General features: G+C 34.4%; 1 protein-coding gene and 1 pseudogene across 1 annotated transcript; both read left to right on the top strand.

Moving 5' to 3' along the window:
* Positions 1 to 2734: 2734 nt before the first annotated feature.
* On the top strand, positions 2735 to 7148 carry LOC100854190 (uncharacterized). Its single transcript, XM_059740455.1, has 5 exons — positions 2735 to 3030; positions 4220 to 4456; positions 4582 to 4752; positions 5985 to 6280; positions 6538 to 7148. Exons 1-5 carry the CDS (start codon positions 2735 to 2737, stop codon positions 7146 to 7148), a joined length of 1611 nt encoding a protein of 536 aa, XP_059596438.1.
* Positions 7149 to 7196: 48 nt separating this feature from the next.
* On the top strand, positions 7197 to 7857 carry LOC132254453 (auxilin-related protein 2-like; annotated as a pseudogene).
* The last annotated feature ends 8818 nt before the right edge of the window (positions 7858 to 16675 follow it).

Here is a 16675-nt window from a genome sequence, read left to right as displayed (position 1 = left end):
ACAACACTTTTCTCCTATAATAAAGAACATTTTTCCAGCAATTTGAGTCCATTTACCAATAAATTATTACTTGGGTTCCCCTATTTTGACTGCAGTCACCTACCAAACTATTACATGTTGTATACTTGAAAAAAAAATAAATAAACCCTTAATTTTTATGCCAAACTTTTCATGTATTTATTTAATTTAACTTAAATTACTGTAATTACTTAATCACTATTACTTATTGAATAATTGAAGTTAATCATTTTCTTTCCCCTATTTTTTTTCCCCGAAACTTAGCTCCACTTAATTAAAAAACCATTTTTAGTAAAATACAACTACCACATCTCATATAGGGATAAAAAGGTCAAAATATGATCCCATTTTGCCAAAAATAACCTTCACCTATTTTTTTTAAAAAAATGTTGTATTTTTCTTTTTCAATAAAAATACCTTTCATTAAAATTTCTGATAAGGAGTGGTTTAGTTCATTAAAGGTTATATTTAAATTCAAATTCATGAAAATTATTCTTTTAAAGTGGTCAATATTTCAAGCTTTTAGTAAAAATATTTCTTTCATACACTTAAAACTAATTTTCACCTCATATTAAATGATCCATTTCCAAACTGAATTTCAAACTCATTTCCACTTTATTACACATCATTTAAACCCAACTATAATATTATTGAATCACTGATAAAAACCATCCCATTCCAAACCACACCATATCATGAAGACAAAAACTTATGTTGTTCCCAAATACCACTTATGCTACTTATGTTGTGTTCAAGGTTGCACCCCTCTTTCTTACAACCTTAAATTTGCTCCGATGAAGGAGAGATGGAGATGTCAATTTTTAACTAGAAGTCTGGTCTGATCATGCAAAACATTATTTAGCTTAGAAGCCAAAATAACCCACATACACACACACATATAGCTAATTAAAATGATTCAAATTCTTGTTTTACTAAAATTGTTAAAAAATTCAATATATTTATATTCATTTATTTAAAAAATTAAAATATCTCAACAAAATTATTAATTTTATTGAATATTTTTATTATATTTTGAAGACAAAAATTAAATCATTCAAAATTTTAAATAGAATGTTATATAATTTTATTTGAAAGTCCATTTTAAAAGTCTCCCGACAATTTTTTTTTTGTAACTTTATTTAAATTATTAAAATTATTGAAAATTGTATTTATAATTTATCTTATCTAATTAATTTTTACGTAAAACTTATATTTTATAAAAATATTAAAAACTGATATTTTATAATTTTTTTTATATTTTAGTTATTTGTCAATAACTTTATCTTTCAATTTTTTTTAAATCAACATAACTAAAGTGATAAAATAATGAAAAATCAGAAATAAAGTGCTCATAATTTTTATTTTTATTTTTTTGGAAAATTTTAAAATAAAAATTTAAAATAAAGGATAACGTTGGGTTTTTTTTTTTTTTAACAAAAGACTTGATTTTTTTTTTCTTCCATATTTTTAGCCAAAAAACTAGGTGTACCAACTTCCCATCCATTTTTTCATTTTCCCCATATGTGATATTTGAACCGATAATTCTACCAATATCATTGATTTTTTTGCTATAGCATCTTAGGCTAGTTTCAAGTTCTAGCCTTTTGATGCTTTAACATTGCATATTTTCTTATAAAACTCCTCATATCTAATGCAAACAAACTACAAATTGGTAAGAGTATGAAACAATCTCTTCAATCCAAAGAATTAGTCATATAAGTCACAATTGAGTTTAATTTTAAAATTCTTCTATTAGCATGGAATTATTACTGATATCGGTATCTAAGAATTGTGCTCTTGTTCTCTGATATCCCCACCTGTTTTCAAGCCCATTGACAAAACAATGGAATGTGGCTTGGTTTGGTTATTCAGTCTTTTCATGTCTCCACTTTGTTTTCTGGAGTTCCTTTCTTTTTTTTTTTTTTTCTTTTTTTTTCTTGTGTTCGTTTTTCTTTTTTTTTGGGTACCCATTATTTGTTAAGCAGCAATTTCTGGAATGCTTGGAGTGGGAGAGTTGAGACTATCATGGGGAATAAAGATTTGGAATGTCGATGGAGTGTTGAATCCTAATTCTCTAATCTTCTGAATTTATATCTTGACCTTGGCCATGCTACTAGCCTTCAATGACTAAGTGCTGATGGTCCTTCAAACCAGTGGCTTAGAGCCAGTCTTCAATTGCATCATCCGGGTTCTTCTGATTCTACTGGGTCATTATTAAAAAGGAAGGAAAGGTCATGCTGCTTCCTCAATGACATAATGATCCTCTGGATGTGTCCCCTTCTTCAAAATCTGTGGTCTCTATTCTTGCTCTGGACCACAAATTTTGAGGGAGTGTCACTATTTTGGCAAGGTTATTGATTCCATTCATGACATTATGTTGGCACCAGGAAATGTCACGCTTGAATATGAAACCTGATATTATATTGTCAAAGAAGGATCAGGATTCTGAAGCCACCAATGCTCTAAAAGGGGGTGCTCAAGACCAATTGCATAGACTGGCTGGATTGGATTAATGTTGCATGCAGTATGCATATCGCTCGGCAGACATCATGGGTAATCAGTATCTGTTTTATTGGTGACATCATCATGACCCATGAGATGATGCTGGTTTGATGCCTCCCTCCAAAAATTGCTCCAATTCAGGTGATAATCATACCAATCTGAAAGAAGGCTGATGAAATTCCCACCTAGAACACCTCTGCCATCTATTGTACAGATGAAAGCAAGATCTGTGCATTTTGAGCCTCTTGATCACTATGCCACACGTGTATTTTTGAGGTCCTCAGCATATCAGGTTGTGTACAAACACAAACGTGATGCCCAGGCAGCATATGGTTTCATCGCGCAAAACAGTCTCCTTCAGTTCAGCATTCAACTCCGAGTGTCCCTGCTCACGGAAAAGAAGAACTCGCTCATTTCATTTGTCAGGGAATACCGAGATCAATTCAGAAACCTCTTTACAACAACCAAAAAACTGATCTTGAATCTCCAACACCCACATTATTACCACAGGCAAGCAAGCAATTTTATGTTGCCTCTGATGCTGTTTTGTGGAGAGCTCAGCATCCAATACTTTGTCCTCTGCTCCAAGTGCTCTTTCTAATGAACATGCATCGGTTGTGATCAACAATGAAGGTAGAAGAAGAGAAACCCTTAGTAATCAAAGCTAAGTTGCAAATTGGGATGGGTCTGCTGTCAATGGGTGCCACACTAAATTAAACTGAGCTCAGTTAAGCCCTGTAGATCTTATATCAAAGGAAGCTTGATTACTGGAAAGCCCACCATCCTCTGTCTGACACTGTATTATGAAGTTGCTAAAGAGATATTGTGTCGCCTGCTGTTTTTCATGGTGAAACAAGCAATTCTTTACCTTGCATGTCAACACTGGGTAAAAGTGAATTCTCTTGCCGTGATATTGCAGTTAATGTTTATAAATCTCAATGCTCTACAGGTGAAGGAGATGGTTTAGTGAGCTTGATTGCTGGGGATTACTAATGATGATAACAAGAAATTCATTTGTGATGGAAATTCTGACATAATGCTCAATGATCGCCTAGATTGTGATTTTGGTAGAGAATGACTCTGTTTCAAAAGATGGCATTGAAACTGCAGCCGATACAATGAATGTAAATTCTGAAACTTCTTCTGCTGGAAATGCATGAAAGCTTATTCTGAGATGCATGTGAGGGAAGGCGCTGTAAGTTTGCTTTTTTGTCTAGAAACAAAATGCAAGGGCATGGTTCCACCTGTTTTGTTGAAAGGATTGCTTGGTGAGGAAGAATTTGAACATTGGGAGTCCTTAATGTTGCAGAAACCACTTGAGTTAATGTCTGATGTAACCTATCACCTGAGATATGAAACAATCTGCATAGAGGATGAAAACCAACACTACTGCTAAAGCTAACGGTACTCCTGCAGCTAAAGACTATGTATTTGGACAGCTCATCTGGACAAATATACCAACTCAGTGACATCCATCTGGTGTTGAATTCCACAATGTTCCTTCCAGTTTGCTTCCTTCCACATAGTCATCTAAGAAGAATCTGGAAACTCCTTTGTTGGCCCTACAAGAGTTAAATGATCAAAATTCCCAAAAAGAGGGGGAATGAATTATTGGTTGGACCATCATTGAATATCAGCTTGAATTCCTCTTCAGGGCCTCCAAATTTTCTGCTACCTTTTCCTACTAATGTTGTTGAAGGAATAGGCTGAAGGATCGGCTTTCACTTTTCAACAAGGACAAGGTCTTCCTCAGGACTACTATGGTACTGGGTATCATGCACATGCTCCTTAACTTGTCTATGGTCAACCTCGGCCAATTGCAGGATATGATCAGCAGCAAGGTTGTAATTCTGCCACTGGTTACGGTGATGTGGCCAACCCAGTGCAAGAGGGGCACACTGACTCCTAAGTTCAGAAATTTGAACATATCTGTTAAGTTATCAATGACCAAAGATACTCAACTGAGCCTATGGAGAATGAGTTAGATTCAGATTCCCAATGCCCAGATGTTAGAAATGAAGCTCTCTGCTCATTTGCTTCCATCTGAAACTCAATACATAGACGAGGACTCAATTCTTGCCCTCCAGCTGGTGAAGTTCTTGATTTCTCATCTGTGAGGTTCAGTGGCTCTGCTTCTACAGATCCTACCTATGAATTACCAGTGAACAATGAAGGCCTTACAGAGAATGCTGACTTAAATGCTGTTGCTTTTGGAGATGTACATTCAGCAAGGTTTGGTCCTAAAAATTCCTGAGAGTGAGAGTTCAAAAGGCAGAAAAAGAAAATTTTCTACAGGATCAGTTCTCCCTCAAACGGGTCAAAAATCATCCACAGCTGTTGACAAAAATGAAACTGGGAAGATCATCCTATTCTCTAGAAAATCTTGGATGTTATAGAAATGCAACTGGCTATTCTTTCAAGCACCCCTTTTCTAAGGCTCTTTTAGGGTTGCAATTCCTGCTTAACAGAATCTTGATATTACGAGAAAATGACTCAAAATTCTCTCTCTCCATTCAACAGGAACCTATTATTGTTTTGGCATCCTGATAAAAAAATCGAGTTTAATTCTTGGCCTGCCTTGCTCAACAAAGTTCAGGATCAGTATCAGATTAATGGTGGGAAGTTACGGCTCCCTCTATACTCAGTTCTTCAGTATTGGCAGTCTATAATTTTGGCATGCATGGCCAGTCAGAAGGATTGGGATGAAACTGATGGAGAAAATGACTTGACCTATGCTCAGTTGAAGTTTCTAGTGCATTGCCACTCTGGCCAACTGCAGCGGGAAATCCTCTATCTCTTGACGCCATAGAGTGAGCTTTGGCCGACCTTGGATCAAATTCCTGGAAGAGCAACTGGTGCATACAGTCAGGATGGTGCAAGCCCAACAATCCATCTGATGATGCAGTCACTGATAAGATCGAGAGTGGGGAAAGGATGAAGATATGAAACAGCTATTTGGAAAAGAATTAGAATCTGGGAACTTCAGTGGTGTCCATGCATGGTGTTTATGTATACATGGATTAGAAAGAAAACAAGATTGAGCCTGTTTCACGTATAGGGTAAACTGATCTCTAGGCAGGGCTTTAGTCTTGAACCTGCTCAAACTTTTCTGATGGTCCAAAAGCTTGCATGCACAAGGTTCTTCTGATTATTGAAGGATCATGCGAAGCACATGTTCACGTGGATGATGGTCGAATTGTCATTATGGGCAATATCCTTTGGTATCTCAAGAACCATGAAACCAGGGAAAACTTCTGTACAAATGAATCAAATATAGTTCCACTTATTTTCTTACAGGTATGACACTATTACTTAATGGTCATGTGCTATTCTCTATACTCTACTTGTTTCATTAGTCATATCTATATCTTGTTCCCATGTGCTTGGTTTATATTTATATGGTCACTCAAATGTATCAAGTATCAGTTGATTTACATCTGAGTCCCATTTCGCTTTTTAAACAGGCGAACTTCAGAGGCTCCTTGGGTGCCGAGACCAACTGTTAATTCAACTGAAACAATCTCTAAGATGGAAGACCCCTTTGTAGTTTTAGAATCAACTTCAACCCCTGTGGTTTTATCCCCAGGGGTGTTTAGTGACCCACTAGGAGAGATTAATAAACTCAGTAGTTCTGGAGGCAAAAAAGTTGGTGGTTCATCTGCTGCTAATGGGAAGATATTTGATGATGATCCCCTGAGCGGCCTTGGAAAATCTGTGGTTGCATTTTCATCTGAGATGAATAAAAGGGGGAAGAATATGAGCCCTTAAGAACTGGGCCAAGCACAGGAGAGATTAAAACTAATTGTATATTGCAAAAAAAGAAAATATTTTGTGAAAATTCCTGAGAACCACACACAGAGGAAGATGGTTAACAATTAGAGGGAATCTAGAGAAAATCTGTTTGACATGCCAACGGATTCAACCAATTCTCATAAATTTGTTTGTCAAACTGCTTCTACTCTTTCATTTCCAAATGCTGGCCCTAAGGAGACAAATTCCCAAGTAGATGTCTGTAAGATCTGAAAAAAAACTTGGATTTATCGGATAATGTATGGTTAATTATATCAGAAATTCATCTCTTTACACAACCAACATGTGCTCCACCACCAGCATTTGCTCCACCGCCTTCAAGACCCCCTCCTCCAAGACCAACTCTAGTTTCAAAGCCAGAAACAGGTTCTCTTGGTTCCACAAATCCTAGAAAAAAGGCTAGCGAGTTTTGTTCCTTCCATTATTCCTCTCAGCATTTCCAGAGTTGCAAGTCAGTCCCCGCTGTAGTGAGAAGCTCAGACATGTCTCAAATTGATGAGTTTGAGCGTTTTATCATGGGTAGGACTAAAAATAATACTGAACATGAGGATGTTCTTTTTTGTGGAGAAATGGAGACAAACTCAGCTGCTGCTGTTATGAAGGAGGCTATGGGTAGAGCTGAGGCTAAATTCAGACATGCTGAGGTAGCAAGGGAGAGTGAAAATAAAAATGCTGCTAGAGGTAGAGAAGATGTGAGACTGGAGAAAGATGAGAAATCTATGGAAGATGCTCAGGAGAGAATACTCAGAGAAAAACAGGACAGATTAGGACATAAGCAACAACACAGGGAAAATGAAGAGCAAGAGAGAGAACAATAGAGACATGAGGAAGAAAGTGAGAGAGAATGTAAAGAGGACAGAGAAAAAATGAGGCTTGAAAAAGAAAGGGAGAAAACTAGAGAGATTGAGAAAGAAAGGGAAAAGACAAGACAAGCTGTAGAAAGGGCTACAAGGGAAGCACATGAAAGAGCGGCTTCTGAGTTTTGCTTAAAGGCTCAGAGGGCTGCTGTGGAGAAGGCAAATGCTGAAGCTCGAGAACATGTAGAAAGGGTGCAGTTCAGAGAGCACAAGCTGAAGCTCGTGAAATAGCAGCAACAGAGGCAAAGGAAAGAGCAGAAAGAGCTGTTGCGGATGCAAGGAAAAGGGCTAGTGTACAAGCAAAGGAGAAGGAAGCATGGGAGAGTGTTGCTGCAGAGGCTCGAGAAAGGACTGTTGCAACTGCAAGGATGAACCAGCGAAAAAATGAAAATGATTTTGAATCCTTTTTCAATATGAGTAATTGACAGAGTAGGGAACCAAGACCTAGTGCTAGCTCTTCAGTGAGAATTTGAGCCTGAAACACATCGAGCTATATTTTTTTGTTGAATGTTCCATGATTGATTTCTGATTATGTTTTTCAGGATCCTTTGTTTGAAACTCACTCTCAGAACGGGCCTGGGCCTGAAGGAGCAAGGAGGACATCTCCTGGATCCTCATCCTCCATGAGGAAGCATCTTCAACCACAAATGTTGTTGATGCTCTTCAATTTTTGAAGGTAGTTTACTAGTTAGAAATCTCTCTCTCTCTCTCTCTCTCACACACACACACACACACACACACATTCATGTCTAAACATTATTTTTTCTTGCAAAGCTTCTCCATCATCCAGTGAATTCCAAGAAGTTGAAGATGACAGTGAGGAAAGAATAAGAGCCAGATTGGAAGGCCACCAAAGGGCTCAGAAACGTGTGGTATGTGTTTTTTATCGCATGATTTCATAAACATTAGTTCCCTTGAACTTAGAAAAAAAACAATACAAATTTCTCAATATGATGGTTTTTCAGATATTTGTATTCAATTTCATGTAGGTTGGCTCTCTGCAGTGTTTGATTGTTGAGTTTGCAATGTTCAGGCAAAAGCACTCACTGAGAAGAATCAGTGGGACTTTCAAACTCTGAGGGAACAAGCAGAAAGACATGTAAGCTCTGTAGATTACAGTGGCTAAAAGAATTATTCTACTTTCTTGCGTGTGTGTGTTTGGGGCATCGTTTTGAAGGGGTCTTGGCTTGCTCTTATATTGGACATAGAAGCACCACCTCTTCCTCTCATGAAGTGGAGTGGATTCCAAGTAGGGTTGCAACACAATTCAAGTTAGGTCTTGTTTTTTTTATCATTTTCCAAGCACTTAATTTGCTTAACTTAAACATTATGCACAACAAAAAACTATCTGTGGCCAATTGATTTTATTTTATTTTTAATTTGATTCACATTACAATGATCCACACTATCAACCAAAAACGAGATTCTTTCAATATGTATATAAATGTGATACAATTATCTATGTATTGCTAGAACTGAACCAAAAAGCACTGGCTCTAGGCCTGGTTGTCATAGATTTTCTGTTTTACATTTCTAAATCCTAATTCTGATCTTGCTAAGAATTTGGCAATGATAGTTAATTGGTAAAAAGTGCTTTTTATTATTCATTTCTTTTATTAATTCTTTGTTCCTGTTAATTGTGTATTATTCGCTAATGCATACATATTTATTTTGTGCATGTTTTCTGCTTGTCTACATTAACACCTGCTTGAAATCAATTTGAGTTATAGTATTTTTTTTTTCTAACTTTGATCTGCCCTAATTCCAGAGGATTGATGAAACACTGGATGTTGAGATCAAAAGATGGGTAGCAGGGAAATAGGGAAATTTGCGCTCTATGCTATCAACTTTGCAATATGTGAGTTTTTTAAAAATCAGTGGTTTCTATTTCCTCCCTCAAATCTCATAATGTATTGGTTTGATGCCGTAAAATTTATGGAGCTCCATTTTTCTGAGTTCTTTTCTTTTATGTTTGGAAGACGAATCCTTTTCCTTTTCAGGATAACATGGATTGCAACTTTATTTTTCTGCAAGCTGATTAGAATGCTGGTTTTTGTAGATAATTGAAATGCATTCTAGCTGCCTAGCAGCAGCGGTCATCTTTAATATATTGTATGGTTCTCTAATTTGTTGTTTTAGACAACTGAACTCTAGAATCTCACAGGAAATATCAGCCTCTTAACTTTTATGATTCATTTAACAATCACTCATCATTTTAGATTTTATGAAATTTGATTTGGTGATGGTTTGTAGTAGTTGATCCTCTTTTAAAATGGAAAATATAAATGAGTAGTAGCAGCATTTACTTGTGCCACTGAGCATTTATCCTTTTGGATGAAGCATACTGCTTTGCCACTGCCCAACAACTCCAATTTCTTGTACTAATGATCATCAACTAGTTTGCAGAAATATTTGTAGAGTCATTCATATTGATATTTGAATACTTTGGATTAAACTCTTAAATTAGCAATGAACTAAAAACATGTTTCTAGAAGGCAAAGAGCCATATATCTTCTAGAAAGAGATTCTTTTATTGTAAAAGAATTCACTGCAACATCTGGGATCCTTGCCTAGGGATTTGTGGGAAAATATATCATGAAATATGAAAATGTTAATTGAACAACTTCTATTTGGACTAAAGGTGTGTTTGATAGTAATTATAGGAAGTGTTTCTATCATTTTTAATATTTGAATTATGAAAATTTTCAAGTGTTACAGAGGTTAGAAACACTTCCTAGAATCATTACCAAATGCACTCTAAATCACTCCTGCCCACTTTTATATTTGTTTGTCTTCATTGCACTTCTGAATCATTTTGAATGATTCTCCACATCTTGCTCTCTGTCAGTGCTGCCTCTAACCTCCTATAGAAACATTCATTCTTAACTATCTTCTCTTTAATTATTTTATACATTTTAGGATCCTTATTTCACTTATGTGCAATTTTTAAGCATAATGTTTCTTAATTGCTCCTTATATCGACCCAAAAAGCATGACAAGTCCTATAGTTGTCTTGAAGAACCTTTTCTTCATCTTCATGGGTATGGAATGACCACACAACACACCGAAAGATGTTCTCAACTAAAACCATCATTCTCTAATTCTATAGGCATTCTTCTTTTCGATCTTCCTTTCATGCAACGACAATAGTCAATTTTAGATATTTTTTGGATACTAATTTCAACTATTCTCTTACTTATATTGCACGAAATTACATTTCATATGCTCATTTTAATCCTGTTTATTCAAAACCTCTAGATTCTATTGTTTCTCTTCATAAATAACCTAGACTTGATCTTCTATAGTCAACAATGTCATCAGATATAAAAAAATACATCATGAGATATGATATGGGATATACTTAGCAAATTCATTGAGAAGTACAAATGTTAAGGGCTCAATTCCAATCCTTGAGGTAAGCATATTATGATTTGGTTTTAAGTTGAGTCTCTTCATTGACTTTGTCTCTTTAATTGTTTTCATTTAATTGTTGCTTTGTTTTACAAATCCTTTATTACATCTATTATTTTATGGTATTAGGATTGATTTATTTTTCTTTGTTACCTATTTATTTATTTATTTATTTTACTTTTTATTTTTATTTTTTATTTTTATTTTGCTCTTACATGGAATTGGACCTAGAACTTAACCAAACAGCAACACCCACACACCCCATTGAATCCCTTGCCACTTGAGTTAGGCTTGGGGGTGGGGGCTGCCTTGCTGATCATATTAACATATCTCCTGCCTGCCCTTTTCTTGTACTACATTTTTTGTGGTAATATTTGTTTCGAGTCCAACTAAAACACCTTACCCCTTACCAAGTGAGCCTGGTCCAATGGCCTTTCTTTTTTTTATTTGAAACTCACTACATAATTTCATAAGGCCTTGTTCTATATTCTTTTCCTTCATCCTTTTTATTTTTTATTTTTTTCTGTTTATAAAAATCATGTACTAGTCTCTTTTATTCTCTCATTCCAGTTAACTGCCCTGTAAGTTCCTAAAGATCAATTGTCCTCTCCAGGTGTGACATCCCAAATCGAATAAGGGGGAAGTTCATGGTGCTATATAAGTATAGACTCCTCTTAACCTTATAGACATGTTTTAAAGCCGTGAGGGCCCATTTGAGCCCAGAGCGGATAATATCTACATGGTTAGAAGCAGGTCATTACAAATGGTATCAGAGTCGATCCCTGATCTCGATGTGGGGGTTTGTTTGGCCACATCAGATAGGAGGGAAAGTTTATGGCGCTATATAAGTATGGACTCCTATTAACCTTGTAGACGTGTTTTAAAGCCATGAGGACCCCTTCGGGCCTAGAGTGAACAATATCTACACAGTTGGGAGTAGGTCGTTACAACAATGGTTGCTTAACTCGTGATTTCAAACTTACCTAGGATCTTTCTACTCATCAAACTCATAGTCAACAACAAATATCTCTTCTTCATCCAACTTTTTGTATTTTGATACATAATTGTACAAAAGGTAACTTGCACACAGTTCCTCATTGCCTATGACGCCATGCTTTAGTTTTTGTTCTTTGTGGTCTTATTTCTTCTCAAGATTTTGACTCTATATCCACATTGTTGTTGTACCAATACGATTGCATTGAAACCAACATATTGTGTGTTCCGAGGTGAAGGTCATCCTCGTTTGTAGAGAACACATTCTTCTACATGGGGTGTTTCAGACACTTCTTCATGAGTACATCCAATGCCACCTTCAACAGATGTTTTTTTACCATCAGAATCAATAAGTGTCTGTTGCACATTATTTGTATTAAAAGGTGCATCATCTTCATTTACATCTTGATACCAACTCGACGATTATCCTTCATCAGTGCCATAGTGTGAAGACATAAAACTAGTCGTCAATACATTCATATCACAATGGTAGGATGCAATAAGTCTATATACATGACTTTGTGCATCTTGTATATGATGTCAAGTTGTCTCCATGTGAGCAAAAACAACTTAAGTCAAACAAAATTAAAGGACATTAAATTGCATATATTTGGACCTGGGACTTAGTTAAATAGAAGTTACTATTTATAATCATTAGGTATGAAGGATTACATCAGAGTCTTCAGTCTCAGTTGTGTCAATTGGCTCACAACTAGAGGACCCTCATTTCCTTCCGTCCTATCTTGCTCCACCTATGTGTTAACCAACTATCATTGCAAAACATGTAAATTGTTATCCCAGTAATCCAATTGCATTGTTCATTAACTATCTTAACATAACTAACAACCAATTATACCTCAACTTTACCAAATCCTCAAAGCATTTCCAACTTCAACTTTAATTTTTGCTTCACTAACAAATTGGTCTATGCAGCACAACGTGATGTGATAAGTTCTGCATACATAGTTGGAAAATGCGATATTGAAAGGTAGAATATTTGTTTCATTATGTAAGACATAATTAGGGTTAACATCATGACCAACATAGTCTACTTGCATTATTAAATGTCAAATATTTCATCATATACTTATAAATAAGACGAATAGTCACCTATAGAAACCTCAAACACCCATTAACCCAAATACTTTCCTTCCTCCTATGTTCATGTATAGACTGAATAAGAAATTCTAATACAAATTATCTCCAATTTATGTTCCCAATTAACTACTCTCATGGTATATACCATAACGTGTGACTACCTTTCAAATGAAAAGTGGGAGCCGATAAGGTTGCACATGAGAATATCAAGAAAAACAAATTAAATTTATCAATATCATCAATGTCAATCGTCATTGCCTCTATATCCTTCAAAGTCGACATTGGACTAGGTTTAACAATTGCCTCTTCAACAATTAACTCCGTTTTGATATGTGGAATTCCCATCATGATCCCTACATCATGAGATGTCAAAGGGATTGTCTCCCCCCTAAATAACTCAAGTTGGGAATAAGCAATGTTCATGTTGCTCAACAACTAAGAACACAAATCAAAATTCAACTCCTTACAACCTAATTCCAATAACCCCTTGAAACCAAGTTATCTTGTCACATCCTTCTTTACATCACAGAGTAATTGTATTTTAGAAAGGAACTACACCCAAAACAATGAGAAAGTCTTGCCATAATATCACTCCATTAAATAACCATAGTTCATTAGTAAAAGAATCAAATGTTAAAGACATGTCAATGTGAATAGAATGTTTTGATATGCAATCATCATAATTTTGAAACAAATATGATATACATTAACAAAGAAATGGGAAACATTTTGTTTTTAAATGAAAATCATTGAGATAGGTTAGGCCCAACCTCTCAATTATATGGTTGTCACGGGGGTTAGCCTATTAATTATAGGGTCACCCACTATGATGCACACTGCTCACATAAAAACACACAATCTACATTTCAAAGGGTCAACCTCTAAATCATATGGTAGGCCTCTATTTTATGTACTACCCAAATCAAATCAATGTTTAGTTTACATTATTACAATTTAGAAATGATAGGAACTTTTTTTATAATTTAACACAAATTTGACCAAATTCATTCATATTACACTTAATCTAATGTTTAAAAATATATGCCACCCAATTAACTTTGCCTAAAGTTGAACAAATTTTTAAATAAATATGATAACTTTTATTTTTATAACTAATCTTCAGTCTTAATCTTTACTATTATGTACATAATAAAATAAAAGCAAGATGTTTGAATATTTATTTTTTCATCAATTTCAACTTTAATTAAATATTGTGATAACATTATTGAATCAACTGAATTTATTTTAAAAATAATTAAAATTATTTTTAATTAATAGAACATTTTTTATCAACTAAAAATTATAGTTTTTAATTCCTTGAAGCCTAAAGGCTCTATTAACTTGAGAGCTTAGAAAGAGAAGCAAGAAAGAGAAAATAGGAGAAAGCTTGGTGAAGAAAGGCTTCTTTATTCAAGGATTCAACCTATCAAAGTAGGGAAATGCATATTTTAAATTAGAACTAAAAAGTCCAAAGCATCCTAGTTTAATAGATTAGTTCTTAAAGGTGTAATTTGGAACTTGTGTGTTGAATTTGAATTATTAGAGCTAGTGTGTGATTAGTGTTGATCATTCTTTGGAAAGTTTACAAGCTCAAATTATATGCTCAGAATAAGATTAACTTAGACTAACTTAATTATCTACCTCTAAACATTTAATAAAATTTATTAACCTTAAAATCTAGTAAGTTAAATGAAGACATAAATCAAGAAAATCCATTTAAAAAATCAAAAGAACATTTGTGTATTTCTCCATCTCTACATTCATAATTTTCTTCTTTTTCTCCATTTCTATACTTTTCACATTATATTCCTTGCAAGCAACAAGGATTGTTTATTAAAACAAGTACAAAAAAACCTAGGCATTTATACAAACAACATATATGCAAGCTAGGAATAACATTCATGTATATTATAAATTCTATTATATCCACAAATAATACAAATATGATCAAACCATTATTTCATTCAAGAAAAAAAATCCTATTTAGGTTATCCACAAATACAATTTCCAAAACATTTTCTTAACCAAATTTGGCCAAAGCAAATCCAACCTACCCATATATCATTCAAACAACTAATATACCATCTAGGTTGTCCAAAAATATCAGTTTAAACACATTTTCCTTCTCTAATCCATCCAAGAAAAAATAAAATAAAATCCAATTGTGTCTTTCAACTCATTCAAACTCATATGACTTGGGATTCTCACCTGTATTGAAATATCGGTAATGGAAAATGAGAGGACAAGGTTAGTGGGATGAGTCCTAAGGAGTCCTTGGATGAAGACAGTTGTGAAAATGAACACATTCACATTCTTAAAGGATTGACACACAAAAAAAAAAGGACAAAAAAAAAAATCACAAAATAAAACAAAAGGATTCCCATGCTATAGGCCATCGCCTTTCTACACACATTCAAGTTCGATAGCCAAAAATCGGTGAAGCTAGCTATTGGTAGTCTCCAGCTCTAGAGCTACTTTAAGGTTGAAAAGCTCCTCTTTCCCACTAGTTTCATCATTTTTAACACACCACAATTTCTTCCTTTTTCCTAGGGCTTTTTTAGGATTGACAATTAGGCTCTTGTTTAGGGCTAATGGGTTGTGCTGAAATGAGGAGATAGCAAATTTTTTTTATAGCTTTTTGGGGTTGTGATAGGTTGATGGGTTGTGGCTATGAACGAAGGAGAAATGAAATGGGTTTTTGGAGTTAAGGTTTGGTTGGAGAAAGAAAACAGCTTTGGGGTAAATCTCAAAATATGTTTTTTTCTTTTTTAGAATTTTTTTTTTGGGAATTTTTTTCCCCTTGATGTATGGTTGCATAAATTTCCTAACAATAATTATGTCCAAATGTCATAACCCAAATTAGGGTCAACCCTTTAATCCAAGGGTTGACCTCTATTATGCCCACTAGTCACATATAAGCAAAACAATATTCATGTTTGAGGGCTAACCTTTGCAACTAAGAGTTGACTACTATTTTGCCTAATGCCCACATCAATTCAAGCTTGTTTTACTGTCATTGTTTTATTTTATTCTTCAATTCAACCCTCATTCATTAGAAAATGAAAACTTTTATGAGGAAAAGAATTTAAAGCATACTTCCAATAAAACTCACAAATAATTCCATTTTTAATTTATATTCATCTACTCATGAATAAATATGAATTCTTTTCTCATGCATTAAATTCACCAATTAATGACTAAAAAATTATTCAATGACTTGATTTGGATCAACAACATCAACCCATTAAATAAACATACAAATACTAGGAGACAAAAGCAAGACAACACGAAATAGTTGAATGAAAGAGCTAGAGACATTGTGTATCAGTTAAATTACAATACATGTTCATGGATGTAAAGGAGGTAAGACATTGTGTATCAGAGCTTTTACCCCAATAGCAAGACTCAACCAAAAACCCACCTAGAATAATTGTGATAGAACAACATGGATATAAAAACTAAATAAATCTGAGAAACAAACATAATTCGCCTTCTATGCAATTGCAACAGTAATCAAAGGATTCCCAAAGAAAATAAAAAATAAAAGTAAAATTCAATAAATGCCACAAATACAAATTAACATGACATAAATAATTTCTTAATTTATGTTAAAATACTAATTCCAAGATACAATTTTTCCTTACAACGATTTTCACAAAAACTACATTATTCAATTGCGGTTTTAAATTAATTTTTTTAAAAGAATTAATAGTAATAATAATTATGTGACTATTTTAAACATAATGTCAAACATGATTCTCTAAAAGTTGGCTCAAAAGGGCCCTCTTTACACCACTTATAACCGAATAGGATATAAATTTACTACATTAGAAATTAAACAAAAAAATAAAAATCAAAGTTGCATGTCAGGGCTAAGGCTCCTGTAAGGTAATATTCGTATAAAACAAGAAAAATTGAATTTTGAAACCCCCTCCAATAACCCCTCGGCCTCTTCTACTTCAACATTAGAAGTAAAAACAAAAACA

This window comes from Vitis vinifera, chromosome 10 (assembly GCF_030704535.1).
Source record: "Vitis vinifera cultivar Pinot Noir 40024 chromosome 10, ASM3070453v1".
Taxonomy (NCBI): Eukaryota; Viridiplantae; Streptophyta; class Magnoliopsida; order Vitales; family Vitaceae; genus Vitis; species Vitis vinifera.
Note: the sequence above shows the minus strand (reverse complement) of the source record. Positions and strands in the feature narration are given on the sequence as shown.